The following is a 15,131-nucleotide window of genomic DNA, read 5'->3' on the forward strand; positions in this document are numbered from 1 at the left end:
CTTGCTCATCAGGATACAGGTGGCCGGGATGGCTGCTGACTCACCAAGGTCCTCGATCCAGGACTTTAGGGAATTCTTCCTTTCTCTTTTTTTTATTCACAATAATAATTGTTATTATTGAAAATTTGGAAAACACAGATAAATTAAAAGAGATTTAAATAACATCTAATGTATTTATGATGCTTACTGTATCCCTTGTACTATTCTAAACACTTTACACATTTTGATCCTTGTACTCCGCACTCAACCATCTGACGTAGGAATTCTATTATCCTCATTTTACAGATGGGAAAATCAAGACATGGAGAGGTTAAGAAACAATGAATGCAAGCTTCATGAGGGCAGGGATTGTCTCTTCACTGCTGTAACCCTAGAACCTGGAAGAGTAGCTGGCACATACTAAGCACAGTAGTATTTGCTAAAGGAGTGTCACTGTCCAAGGTCACACAGGTAGTAAGTGGTGGAGCCAGGATTGAGACCCAGAGAGTCTGGCTGCATGGCCTGTGGGTGCTAAGCCTACACATTCTGCCCCCATAAGCTGCCCAGCCAGAGACAGGCATTGTCAACCTTCAAGTCATGTGTGTGTATGCTTATAAGAAATAAATAGATCCATAAATAAATAAAATGTGTAGACATACTTTATATGTAAAATATGCATATTTACTTTTAGAAAAATGAGATCAACCTGTATATGTTGTTTAGAAGATGTATATCTTTACACATCATTAAATATTCTTCTATATGTCACTTTTATTGTACAATATGACATAGTATGGGTGTATCATAATTACTGCTTTAGGATAGATACCTAGGAGTGGTCGTTTTAGGGCCAAAGGATATGTACAATTTTAAAGTCATAATACATACTGTCAAGTTGTCTCCAAAAAAATTATGCCAATTTCTCTTTCTACCACAATTCACTTTGGGAGGATTGTTTCTAACTCGGCAGCTCCTTTGAAAGGGTTTTCTAGCCCTAGGGTGACGCTTCCGAGTCTTGGCCCTGCTCTCATTCTGCACGTTTCCATCCTGACTTGAGCACAGGAGCACAGAGGCCCTGGCTTCTGTCTAGCATCAGGGAGAAAACTCCCAGGAGACATGCTGAGAGATGGCAGGAGGAGGGTACCCAAATATGCAAAAGTTGTTAGAATTTTTCTTAACTGAAAAGATAACATATCTTTATTCTAAAGAAAATTTTGAGATAGGAAAAAAAAAACATCTTTCCGCTCTAGAATAACTATTTTCATTTTGTTTTTATATTTCTTTCCAAGCCTTGGCCACAAGTACATGCTTGTATGCATGCATGCGTGTGCATCCATATGTGTGCATGTGTGTATGTGAGCATGTGTGTATACATAGATGTATATGTATGTACATAAACACGCATGTACATGTATAAGTATTTATACACATGTGCATATCCATCAATATGGATATTTATATTATTTATATTATTTCTCTTTAACATTACATTATTGATATTTATAGCTACATTGTCTTTTTTTAAACTTTTTATTGAGATTATGATAGTTTACAACCTTGTGAAATTTCACTTGTACATTGTCAGTCGTGTTGTAGGTGCACCACTTCACCCTTTGTGCCCACCTCCCACCCCTCCTTTCCCCTGATAACCACCAATCAATTCTCTTTGTCTATATGTTTAGCTTCCACATATGAGTGGAGTCATGCAGAGATTGTCTTTCTCTATCTGGCTTATTTCACTTAACATAATACCCTCAAGGTCCGTCCATGTTGTTGTGAATGGGACGATTTTATCCTTTTTTATGGCTGAGTAATATTCTGTTGTATGTTTATACCACATCTTCTTTATCCAATCATTAGTTGATGGGTACTTAAGTTGCTTCCACATCTTGGCTATTGTAAATAATGCTACAATGAACATAGGGGTGCATGGGACTTTTAGAATTGCTGATTTCCAGTTCTTTTAACAATGATTTTCAATGCACGCGAACTATTCCATTCTCTAAGCATACCATAATTTATTAAAGCAGACACTATTAAACCATGCTTGGCCCAACTTAAAGATTTGCAAGGGAAAACTCAGACATCCTTGATGAGAGGAATAGCAGCTGTGAGGGGCTGTAGGTGGGACTCAGGGACCAGAGTGCTTGTACTTCTTTCATCAGTTTTGTCTCGTGGCTTTTAAAACAAAGGGTTTCTCTGTATAATAAAAAAAAAATTTTGAAAACCACTGGGCTAAACCACCCTCTTGCTATTGGATATGTGTTTCCCAAATTTTTAAAAAATGATGATATATTACACAATAATTAATATCTTTGAACATGTAGCATATATGTGTATGAGAGAGAGAGAGGGAGAGAAAAAGAGAGTAACTGTATAATTCTTTCTTTTGAAAAACTCCCCAGGAGGACAGAGGTCTCCTTGAAAGAGTCTGACGTCTGTGTGGTGCTTACGCTATAGCTCTGTATTGCTTACCAAGGCAGTTGAAATAACAGACACTGTCATCAGTGTGTAAGAACAACCTCTGTGAGCACAGCTTTTCCAGCATTATATTTTATCATTAAGAGAGGGAGAGGTAGCAAATGTCCTTACAAGCCTCAGGGCCTGGACCACTGGTGTGGCACTTCTGATCAGAGGAGCAGAGCTGGATTTTGCCTCTGTCAGTGAGCGCACCATGTCAGTGGGTCAGTCCCATGCCAGGAGCCTTTTTTAAGGGTGAAACTAGTTGACAGTGCCCAAAAGCCCAGAACTGAAACCTTCTTCTGGAAGGCTATGAGATGGGAGTCGTTCATCTGCCATTTGATGGTGATATTGTGCTGCTGGTCATGGTCGGTGGAAAGCCTTCTTTAAAGTAGTGATGATAAGGAGAAACTGTAAAGAGTTCCTAAGGAATGTCTGCATCATTTCCTTTTCCTAGTGATTTTTCAAAGCTTCCGTTGCGGCAGACTCATTGATCCTTAGGCAGACAGAGTGACACCCTAATAATGGGCCCAGTTCATGCTAAGTACACACAATGGGCATTTTTTGTTCTTTCCTTAAATGCCCCCTGCAATGAAGAGCCACGAGGCTGGTAGGACTGTGAAGGCAGGTAAAGTATCTGGTGAATCTTCCCTTTTTGTGAGAAAGAAAGGGGAGAAAGTAGTGGTTTAATTGCCTGAGTGCCAAGCACTTTCTCATAAGTTCTAATAAAAAATATCAGCCATTCCTAGGCAGCTGCTATGTGCTGGGAGCTTTGCCTATATTATCTCTGGAAATTCTTACAACTGTATTTCTGCATAGGTACTGTTAGCCCCATTTGTGAAGTTGAGCAGATTGAGGCTCAGAGGCTTGAGTAGCCTACCCAGGGTCATGTAGGCAGTAAAGAGATGGTAGAGTTGTCAAGTCGGAACTTGAGCTCCCGTCTGCCTGACCCTGTGTGAACCCCATTACGTCACAGTCTTTTTCTCCTCTCATCCACTGTGAAAACTTCAACCTGAACAGTTGCCTAGCCTTCTCTAGCTTAAGTAGCTTAACATCCACCACATAGCTCGGTAGTTATAGAAGCCAACTAGGTCATGAAGGTCTCCTCCCAGCTATTCCCCAAGAGGCATTTTCTACATTGACCATACATGGCACTCAAGAAAGCAACAAAGCCCTTTAGATGTCTCTCAGACCTTCCTCCGGAGATCTTAAAGCCCTGAACAAAGAAAGGAGTCCAGTGTTCATGGCTCAGTGTCCATTTGTTGAGGGCCTGCCATGTGTAGAGCCTTGGGACAAGGGTGGTGGTTATAACCCAAAGAGTTCACAGTCAGATGGGAAGTGAGAGGGGGTGCAGAGCAGACGGGCTCATGGTTATTAGAAGAGAGTCAACAAGAACATGGAGTGGCAGAGGGCTGATCTGAGCTCAGAATTCAGCCATGGTCAGGGTCCCAGTGGGAACCTTGGGTTAGAGTGGAGAGGTACTACACTGGAAATCTAGCGATAACACGACCCAAGAAGAAGCTCCATGGGACCCGGCCAAGGACTGAGGGGGCCTAGGGTAAGGCCTGTGATGACCAAGAGTGTCCCCTGACCCACAGGGGTGGGATGAGAGGGGCACTGGGTATGGTCCTGCTGCACTTTGAATATCTGCTTATATCTGCCTAGAACCTAGAAGAAGATTCTCTAAGTTCTAAATCATCTTTTCTTTCAGCTGTTCATGCCAAGAGCCTGGTAGCCATCTTGCATCTGCTGGTTGCTCTGTCCCAGTATTTCCGGGCACCAATCCGCCTCCCAGACCATGTTTCCATCCAAGTGGTTGTGGTCCAGGTAAGAGAGATACCACTGCAAACACCTATGCCCTTTAAAGAGGTGTGGAGGCTGAGTTCCTGTGAGAGCTAAGGCACACTGGGGCGCTCATTGGAAGGACAGCTGAACGAAGGCTGAGTGTCTTTGGCTGTGCTCTGTGTTGGACGGCATGTGAGTGAGCTTTCTGGTGCGTGGGGCTTATCCCAGATATGTGTGCAAAGGGGGGAAGAGTGTGTGCTTGTGTATGGGATGGCCCTGCGTGGGCATGTGTCTGGGCTTTACATGCCTTTGTCAGGAGGGTGTCCGTGTAATGGGTATTTGAGGGTGTGTGGTATGTGTGTTTGTGAGGTATGTGTAGTAGGATTGGAGGGAAGATGTCTCTGTGTGTGTGTATGCCCTGAAAGTCATGCAGAATCATCATTTTTTGGTTAAATGATACACAGGTACTGGGAAGAGACGGATATCTGTGCACATGAGGCATGCATGCGTGCGTGCCTGTGTGTTTGAGAGACCCTGACTGGCCGTGTCTGTGTTGAGGGCACGGCTGCTTTTCACCCGCCCAGAGAAGTGCAGCTGGGATCTCAAGTCATCTTTTCCAGATTGTTGGATGGAATTTCCATTCACATATGGCTGTGTAATTTCCACAATGAGGGTGTGCTCTCGCCCTGTGACTATCTCACTCTGCTCCTAACCCCATTAGCTGCTCAAATTTAATTTTATTTTCCAACTTTATGCCCGCTTAGCAAAAGGTCATCATTTTGTTTGCTTCTTTCTGTTCTTTTCCAAATAAACATGCTGCAAGGGAGAATTCCTCTTATAAGCAGCTCGCTGGGTATCCAGGGTTATCCAGGGTTCCAGAAGAGAGAACAATATGGCAGCTCTGCCATCCCTTGGTGAGAAAGAGCCATGAGGTCTGGGTAGGCCTTGCTTGGCCAGGCCAGGCCAAGCCACTTGCTGGGACAAAAGGTCTTTGAGCTGAGCTTTCAAGGATCAGAAGTTAATGGGAGGGGAGGAGGGCATGGGGGTGCTGCTCAATCAATTGCTCAGTTACGCCCTGATGAAAAAGTATTTCTTATACACCTTCTGGGTACTTAACTTGCTGAACGTCAAGGGTCTGTGGTAGGAATATGACACCTTGGCCCTGTCTCTCAAGAGATAAGGCTACACAGAAGCAGCAGAGGGGCTATCAGAAGCCCATAGTCAATGTGTGTGGTTCAGACACTAAGTGCAGCTGACTGAAAGGGACGAATTGGCCTCATTTATTGAGCACTCAGCTGTGTCAAGCACGGTGCTAAGCATTTCGTGTCTGCTATGGCTATGTGGCCAGCCCATAGCATCCCGGTCCATGCATCTTCCTAGTGAATCCAGGCCATCTCTACTGTGTTATTTTTACCAATCAATAATGTGTGAATCCATTTCATTATATTTTTTAAAACTATGGTTCTAGATTTGAACAGGAGGGGAGGTGGGGCTCCTATTTTGAAACAGTGGACCCTGCAAGCCCACATCTCATGCCTTATTTTGAGCTCAATTATAGGCCATCAGAAGGCTGTTGCTGGTTTAATTTCTCCTGTAGGCAGTTTTGTTAGCTTGAGGGAGGAAAGAGGATGCGTTTCATAAAATAGCATCCATGCCTGTCAGGTTTTATGGGGTGTTTTTGCTTTATCAAGTCAAACAGGCACAGAAGCAAGACTCAGAATTGGCCGTGAGTCACTGACCGAACGAGAGAGAGCTCTTTAGGGAACAGATAATGGATCGAGGTGAATCAGGATGCTGTGCGAGGGGTTATTTAAGCCAGATTTCTTTTCCATTCTGTATAAAAGCATTTAATTCTGCATGAAGTTGAAGATGAGGTTTTACATCTGTGAATGGCTTTATAAGACAAGGACACAGATTCCATTAGCCCCATGTGAACATTTTGCATATGTTGAAGCTGAATTTGGAAAAAGCCCGGATTTATCCTCACTGGATCTCCTTTAAAAGTTATCTTTATTTTTTTCCCTTACTTTCTTTTTGCTTTGATAGTCCATTCTTCTTAATCTAATCCAGATACACTCTTGGCCTTTATCCAGCTTTGCCTTTCCTTCTGTAAAAGTATCTTGCAAGGACACTAGATGCTATGGCTATTGGGAATGTGAAGAGAAGGTTCTAGAAGTTTTGACAGGAGGGTCAAGAAGGCAGGTTTCAGTTGAGACACCAATGCTTGGAGGCTCCTTCTTGACAATCATCTCAGCTTTCATGGAAGAGGAATTTTCTCTGACAATTGCTTTCCATGCCCAGACCGTCTAAGTGTCTGGTAACTGACTGTGAAGGGACCTAATAAAATGAATCTCCCTCCTCAGGCCCATCTGAAGGTCTTCCTGAATCCTAACACTCCTGTGTTGACTCCCACGCCCGCACAATGAGCTTTAATCTCCAAACCAGCACTCGATTGATTCCCCATTGACTATTGGCAGCCTCCTGCAAACAGCCTCCTGAACACATTTGTGCTCTCTTGACTGTGTCTTTTTGCTCGGGCCAGTCCTCCCACTGCAACGGCCTCTGCTCTATGTCCAGCCAAGTCCTATCCTTTAAGTTCCAGCTCAAGGACCCCTTCCCTTGGAAGGGTTCCCTGACCATCCCGGCTGAAAGTGCCTGCATTCAGCACCTCCTCTCTGCATAGGGTGACCATGTAATTTATTATCCATGACACTTTTGAAAATGAAAGGGGATCCTACTAATAACTGAGCTGGGATATCAGGCATAAGCTCTGTTTTGGGGAAAGCTCACATACTGCTTCATCTATCTCATTTTACTCTTAAGTTCCTCGAGGCCAGAAACTATGACACACGTTCCATAGTATTTGCTCCAAGTCCAGCACAGGGGCTTGTACGTAGAAAGTATTGATTGATAAAATAAACAAGAGACAGGATGAATTGACGGGAAGGGGTGGGTGGATGGATGGATGGGTGGATGGGTGGATGGGTGGATGGGTAGATGAATGGCCCAGGCTCCAAATTGTTTGCCCTTTTCTCAGAGAGTAAGCTAGTTACCTGAGGACAGTACTACTTATTTAAAAGCTCCTTTATTCATTAAAAAACACAACAGCTCTCCCTGTATTTGAATTCTCCAAGTTGGCCTCAGTTCCTCCACCCCAGACCCCCAGCTAAATGTGTTTCTCAGCTTGTCTCTGTGGCCCCAGCTGGAGGGCAGACACACCCTGGCCTTCATTTCCATTTGGTTTACTGTGGATTACTCCAGGAGGCAAACAGTTTGCTTCCAGCAGAATGTCTTCCAATAAAGAAAGAAAAGATTCACCATCCAAGAAACAGCCTACTTGTTTGGACTAAACACTAATTGCACTTAAGGACAAATGGTACAGTCCGGTCCCGGGAAATGAGGGGCCTCGTTTCCCTTCTAGCAGTATCTTGTCTCTGGATTCGTGTCTTAAACATCAGTTACTTTCTCAATAACAGGAATGCGAATACATTTTTTCTATTTTTTTAAAGCATATTTTTCTCTCCTCCTCCCAACCCTTCTCCCTACCCCCATTTCAGAAACGAGAAGGAATCCTCCAGTCTCGGCAAATCCAAGAGGAAATAACTGGTAACACAGAGTATGTCAACACCATTGTTGCCAGCGATTCTGTAATGGAACACAGATGTTTCTCCAAAATTCATCCATTTGCTGATATTTAGTTTTCATTTATTGGGATTGCAAGAGGGATTAGACTTCAGCCAATGATTATGGTTTAGCCTTTTCCATGCATTCAAAACATGCCTCTTGATGCTTAAGGTACCAACTTGGGTGGGGAAGTGGGGAGAGGGAATTAGCAGTGATTGAAAAATTCTAATTTTGTGGCAGTCCAGGAAAAAGTGTGCCCAAAAAAGCCAACCAGCATGAAATCGTCATGCCATAAACATGGGGTTGAATTTAAATTGTTAACCTTCAAAAGGACGTTTTTCTTCCTTTTCTGAATCTGATTTATTTGGTCGTGTGCCACGACCCAGAAAGCCCCTGTCTACCTTGGAGTGGTGGAGTAGTGTTTTGTGTTTTTCTTCATTTATGTCAAGCAGTTGGAATATCAGAACCTGTAGGGTGTTTGCCATGGGGAAGACAAGTTTTGTTCTTAAGCAGAAAGAGCAAGATGGTGTGTGTGGTTTTGAGATCACTGGCAAGAGTTCCTTTTCAGCCTCCCATGCACCCCCAACTTCTGTGTTCCCTTGAACAAGAGCGAAGCGGGAAGATCAGGGACCTATCAGCCAGCCCGACTTGAGTTCAAATGCAGTCTCTGCCACTTAGTCACCAGTGAGCCCCTTACGCTCTCTGACCTTGGTTTCTTCATCTCTGGAGCAGAGAGCATCTTCCTAACCAGAGAGATTGTGAGGATTCAAGTGGTAATGACCATCCCCCTTTCACTTGCCTTTCATGGCTTTCTTTCCTGACTTTTCCCCATCACAGTTGACCTGCATCTTCCAAGCTTCGCCCAATCTCCAGGGAACTCATCCCCCTGCCCAGTCATGGCTGACAGGGGTCCAAGACACTGTCTGTCTGGACCACCCAGTGCATGTGACTTAAAAATGGCCCCGAGGTGGAGGGTGGGGGCAGCCCCGCAGGCCAGTGGTTAAGTTCATGGGTTCTGCTTCGGCAGCCTGGGGTTTGCCGGTTCAGATCCTGGGTGCAGACCTACACACTGCTCATCAAGCCATGCTGTGGTGGCCTCCCACACAGAAGAACTAGAGTGACCTACAACCATGTACTGGGGCTTTGGGGAGAAGAGGGAAAAAAAAGGAAGATTGGCAATAGATGTTAGCTTAGGGCTAATCTTCCTCACCAAAAAAAAACTGGCCCAGGGGGGTGGGCATTTCAGGCCCAGGACAGGAGTGTGGAGTGGACTTTCCCAAGATGCCCCATTGGTGGCCTGTGGAGACCCCATTAGGCAGCCTCTCTGAACTCCAGGTGCCAGTCTTGGCAATTGATCTACAAGGCACACTGACCTTTGGCCTGGGATGTACCAGGGGCTGCCTGGGTCAGGCCTGCTGGGAGAGGAGCAGAGTTCCTCACCGTCCTGCCCTGCACCTCCCCTACCCTTTGCTGGGCTTGTCCGCGCTGCTGCCAAATCAGGGCAAGGGAAGTTTCGGTTTGTGGAACAAACTCTCAGCTGTATGTTGTGCCTTCTATGGTCTTTCTCTGCCATCTTGCCACATAGACATAAACATGGATGCAAACTCTTATAATGACAACATAGGGCGGTTTATGAAACCCTTTTATATCTACTGAGGTTCATAATAAACCCACGAAACAATGATTACACCTCCTAAAACCCCACAGCCCAAACACAGGTGGGGAAGGAGACCATTGTTGGTCTATCCAACCTTAATTCCAAGTTCATTATTCTTTCTAGTACACTCCCCACAAGTCATCATTTAGTGGGTAATAGATATACAGTTGGAATAAACCAATACAATAAGAACAAAAAACATGTTGAAAAAATTCACTGAGCATTTACTAAATATTAGGAATTATGCTAAAATCTGTCTACATATTAAATCATTTAATGCTCACAACACCCTATTGAGGTGTTTGCCATTATTATCCTCGCTTTAGAGATCAGAGACCTGGAGCCCAGAGGGTCGGTAGCTTGCCCGCAGTCACACAGCAAGCAAACGGCTCTGTGGGGTTTAAGCCCCAGTGCTCTGTCTCTGATGCTGGTTCTCTTAATGCTTTGCTGCCTCCTTGCTCTGAGTGGGGTCCAGCTCCTGCCCTCTTTGAGAAAACCTGTCCTGGCTCAGCGGCAGTGCAGCTTGGTGGGTATTCCAGGACGGGCAGGAGAGATACAACCCTGACCTCCCCAAGCAGATGCCCACAGCAGCCTGGGCAGTGAAGTCCCACACTGGGGTGGTGGCCAAGCTCTGCTCCTGAAATGTGGATGGGAATCTTGAACCCCTGAGTCTAGTATTCCTTCTCAACTGTAAACAAGAGTGTGATTTTATTTAAGGCAGGAAACTTAAGATTTTTGTTTAAGGCATCTTTCTTTTATTCAAGAAAGATGCTTAAGTCCTTTAAGCATCATTTATACCAGGCTTTGCACAAACACCAGTATATCTGTATAGCAGAGGGAAAAAATGGGTGGTAATGTGGTAAAGACCACTAATAACTGGAGCCTGAGAGCAGAATAAAATGCCAAGGAAGCTTTTTGGGCTCTTCAACCAAGGGCAAGAAGAGGAGAGTCATGCTGTTTTCTTTCTCCCTTTCCTGCAGGGCTCTTTCTGGAAGGCATGGTAAGTTGCATAAGATTGTCCTCTGGTGCGGTGGCTGCCCCGGGGTCTAGTTAATTCTGCAGCAGCTGGAAAGAGTAGGCGCGCGGCTTGCTCCCTGCAGAGCGTCTGCACCAGCCTGCTGACGGGGCTGCTTGGCAGGGAGGATCCACTTACTTGTGGGAAGAGGAAAGCGTACCACGACTGCACAGTCCTCTTGCAAGTAACCAGACCACTGACATTGCTGGGCTTCCCGACCAGTCCTGGGCATCTGCAGGGCAGTCTTGGTCTAAGTGTATTGTGGCAGTAAAGGAAAAAGCGTATCTACACGCTGAGGACTCTCCCGACCCTGCCCAGCCCTTCTAGAAGCTGCCTTCTCCCTCTTCCCTCATCACACCTCCTACCTCTCCCATTTCTCAGAACTTTGGGTTTGTTTATAAAGTTTGTGAATATCGGAGCTCACAATCACCTTCCTGGCTGTCTCAGATTTACCCTTGGGTGCAAGAGTCGGAAAGGCAGACCCCAGGACCACGAACCCTCCCAGCCCCAGGTTCCTCCCGCTCAGATCCCCTCCACTGCATCAGCTCTCAGTTTGCAGAACATGGGGCTGTAGCACGGAGAATGCCTGCAGGGGGCATGGCTTTGCTACTTTCCATGATCCTGTATTTACTATGGATAATATTTTGAAATATTCCAATAATGCTAATAACTCAGATCAACAGAAACTTCAGAGTGTACAGAGCACACACACATGTACATTCTTGTCTTTCATCCTCATGACACAACTGGGGGGGGCGTTCATTTTTTGGGTGGCATTTGGTAGAAGAGGAAACCAAGGCGCAAAGGGTTGAGGTGGCCAGATCTCAGGAGGAGGTGCTCGCATCCTATGCTGGGCTCCCTGGTGCCCAGTCTGTTCATCTCTGCCCTCTACCAGAATGTTGGTCTTGGACGACTTGGTTTTGAAAATTAAAGGGTGAAGTGATTCGATATTTGGATAACATTCTACCTCCAAAAAGCTTCACAAACACTTTAGAATTATGACTAAATCAGGATGTAATGGAATACAAATAGCGCAGAGATGACCAATCCGAAGTCAACCTGCCATCAGGGCCCCCAAACCCGGCCCAAAAGAGGGTTGACGTAGAGGGTGGGTGCACGCGCGTGCACACACACACGCAGAGAAAAAGGCCCCAACGGTAAGACTCAGCCCCAAATGTCTGCCCAAAAGCCAGCTTCCCAAGTTCCCAGCACAGTCTCATACTCCAAAGAAGTCCCGTCTAGAGCTGAGCACGTGGCCTTTAAAGGCTTCAGGCTGGGACCTGGGTGGGGTCCCCACCAGGAGTCAGCTCTCTGCTCCCCTTCACATTTTCCTCTTCAGAACGTGATGCCTTCGACACGTTGTTCGACCACGCGCCGGACAAGCTCAACGTGGTGAAAAAGGTGGGGAAAAGGGGCCTGGGAGGAGGGAGTTAGGGAGGGAGGGGAGCAAGATGTGGCAAAACGTTAGGGAAACCCAAACCTGCAGGTTGCAAGCTTCCTGAAACTGGTGTCATCACCAGATCTCTGCAAGCACGGGGCAGTCCCACTGGATGTCTGTTTTACGTGTCTTGTTCCCACTGGATACTTTATCCAGTCCCTTTCTTCTCGCATCAGGATGAAAGTGTCCCTTGGGGGTTCCGAGGCTACAAGCACCCTGTCTTCCCACCTGCACTGAACCCCTGGCCGTCCCTGCCTCCTCACACAGCCCTCCCTCTGTCTTCCCGGGCACAGGCACCTGCACCTAGGAAGGGCCTGGGAGGAGGCACCCAGTGGGTCATTTCTTCTCTGGCCCACCTCCTAATTGCCCCTCGGCCCCCTAACCCTGCACCTATCGTTCTGCCTCTCAGGACTCCCCGCTCCCATCACAGTCCTGACACTGGCTATTTGAACCACACAGTGTATGGGGCTGCAAATGCCAGGGCGCATCCTTTCCCGGGAACTCGGGCTCTGCAGGAAGAGCCCCACAGGCTGCTCGTCCTCTCAGCTCAGTACAGTGATCCAGGCCAGCCGAGAGCACTCTGTTCTCGCCGGTCCTTGTCCTCATGGTGGAGTTGCAGAGGCGGCTGCAGGGCCTGGCGTGGCGAGAGTCTCCATCTCAGTTCCCGGCTGTGCTTCTCTTTCAGACGCTCATCACGTTTGTGAACAAGCACCTGAATAAACTGAACCTGGAGGTCACGGAACTGGAAACCCAGGTGAGTGACAGCCCCGGGTGCAGGGTGGCGGGGCAGGGCCCTGCTGACAGCCCCATCCCCCCACTGCCCGCAGGGCTCTCCAGCTGACCCTGAACTTTTCTGGGAGGGAGGGGGGTTGCATTCTGCTGGGGGGGGGGGGGGGGCGGTGAACTACATGGAATTTCTCTGAATTTTTTCCGATGTTTTATTTTGAAAAGTTGTAAGAATATTATCATGGATACCCATATACTCCTCACCCACGCACACCAATTGTTAACATTTGGCCACGTTTGGGGTTTTTTTCTCCCTCTCCACTCCTAAATACTTCAGTATACACAGTCCCCAACTTACGATGTTTTGACTTAGGATTTTTTGACTTTATGATGGTGCAAAAGCTATACATGTTCAGTAAAAACCGTACTTAGAATTTAGAATTCTGATCTTTTCCCGGGCTGGTGATATGTGGTACTATCCTTCTTGTGATGCTGGGCAGCGGCAGCGAGCCGCGGCTCCTGGTCAGGCACGCGACCACAGGGGTAAACGACCCATATCCTTTCAACCATTCCATACCTGCACAACCATTCTGTATTCACCTTCAGCACAGTGCTCAATGAATTACACGACATATTCAACACTTTATTATAAAATAGGCTTTGTGTTAGATGGTTTTGCCCAACCGTAGGCTAATGTAAGTGTTCTGAGCACATTTAAGGTGGGTGAGGCCAAGCTTCGGTAGGTTAGATGTATTAAATGCATTTTCGATTTATGATTTTTCAACTTACAATGGGTTTATCAGGATGTAACCAGATCGTAAGCTGAGGAAGATCTGTATACATCTCTTAAGAACAAATACATTCTCTTACATAGTCATAATACAGTTATCACATTCAGGCAATTTTAACATCAATACGAGATGTTAATCTGTTTAGGTTGAACCATACGAAATTGCTGATATTTGACTATTTTTGACCATGTCATGTGGTTCAAGGAAACTCAGCCTCCTTCGTGATGAACTTCCGAAGTGCTTTTCTTTTGAGCTCGTGGGCATCTCCTGTTATTTTGAAAGGCACTTCCCGGGTCTGTGGCTGAGCTCTACCTGAGTGTGTCTGGACGCTGCAGAGTGAGCTTCATAGACTCTTTTGGGAGAGAGGGAACGCTCTGGAAAAGTGATGCTTCCTCGAGGGGGCTAGAAGGAGCTCTGGAACGTTCACTTCAGTGTTTACAGGCAGGGAGTGCTATGACAGGGAGTCTCTGCTGACAGGCGCATCTCACATCCGTCTGCATGCTTTACCACCAAGTCAGGAGACCAGCAGTCGGGGGTGGGAGCAAAGTCAGTGGCTCTCAGAGCTGTCAGTAACACGAGGACGCCTGACCCTAACCCAGGGTCCTCCCCTGAGCTGACAGATTGGATTCCTTTATTCTCAGCCCATTCCAGCCACACCCAGAATGGGGCCCAGTTAACCAGTTCCGTGGGAGGGCCTTGATTTTGACGCAGACGCTGGGGCCTGCTCTCCCGGTGTCCACCCTCGGTTGAGTCATGCTCAGGCCCTGCCCGCCTGAGTTGAAGGCCAATGGATGGGAGCAAGGAGGAAGCTGCTCTTAGGTCAAGACCTCGCCCAAGGTCATCCTCCCATAACCAAGGCTGAGCCGCAGGCCCACCAGCCTGTCACCCAGCAGAGCTCCGACTCTAGACTCTGGGACCAGCCCACATTCCGGGCAGTTCAGTCTAGTTTTTGCTGTTTCCTAAGATGATTCCAAAAACTTTGGCCTCTTGCATACTCTAACAACTGCTGTTTATGCCCACAAACATTTGGTGGTCCCGCCTCCTTTGAAAGATTCTAGAATATCAGATGTGCATCTGACCTCTATATCTTTGCTCAGGCCATCCTCTGTACCTGGGACTCCTACTCTGTCCAAATTTCCCTCACCCCACAGGCCTCCGCTGCCTCCACAAGCCTGCCCCCATTGCCAGCGCCCACCCTCCCTCGAGGAGAAGGCCTCCCCCCTCTGCTTAGCCCAGGAGTCTGTTGTCCCTCAGACCAGGTTCCCAACTGGTCCAGCCACCACTGTCCTCCATGGAAGGGACCAGGCTCTAAGCCTCTCGCCATGGCCCTCAGCACAGTTGTGCTTTGTCAACAAGAGCCAGGAAGTTGTGTCCTGATTGCTTTGTTGTTTCTCTGGACAGTAATAGCAACAGTGAATATTCATTAAGAATTGCCTACATGCCAAGTGGTGTTCCAGGCACTTTACACACCTTAACTGGTTTAGTCCTCAGGATAACCTATTAAGTAGATACTATACTGTTATCACCCCCATTTTACAGATGAGAAAAATGAGGCCCAGAGAAGTTATGTAACTTGCTGGAGTCACAAAGCTAGTAAGTAGTGGAGCTGAAGGCCCAGCTCTGGAGCCCACATTCATGACAGCTACGCTAAGCTGC

At 46.7% G+C, this 15,131-nt stretch overlaps 1 protein-coding gene across 2 annotated transcripts in view; it reads left to right on the plus strand.

The window, feature by feature from the left end:
- Positions 1-15,131, plus strand: part of PARVA (parvin alpha) — a 146,639-nt gene that overhangs the window by 118,916 nt on the left and 12,592 nt on the right. For both annotated transcript variants that reach the window (XM_070626382.1, XM_070626383.1), the window contains exons 6-10: positions 4,151-4,266; positions 7,782-7,840; positions 10,486-10,505; positions 11,860-11,921; positions 12,644-12,712. In XM_070626382.1, the coding sequence (XP_070482483.1) occupies positions 4,151-4,266; positions 7,782-7,840; positions 10,486-10,505; positions 11,860-11,921; positions 12,644-12,712 (326 nt within the window). The remainder of the gene's footprint in view (positions 1-4,150; positions 4,267-7,781; positions 7,841-10,485; positions 10,506-11,859; positions 11,922-12,643; positions 12,713-15,131) is intronic.

The sequence above is a fragment of the Equus przewalskii genome, chromosome 6, assembly GCF_037783145.1.
Source record: "Equus przewalskii isolate Varuska chromosome 6, EquPr2, whole genome shotgun sequence".
NCBI classification, from domain to species: domain Eukaryota; kingdom Metazoa; phylum Chordata; class Mammalia; order Perissodactyla; family Equidae; genus Equus; species Equus przewalskii.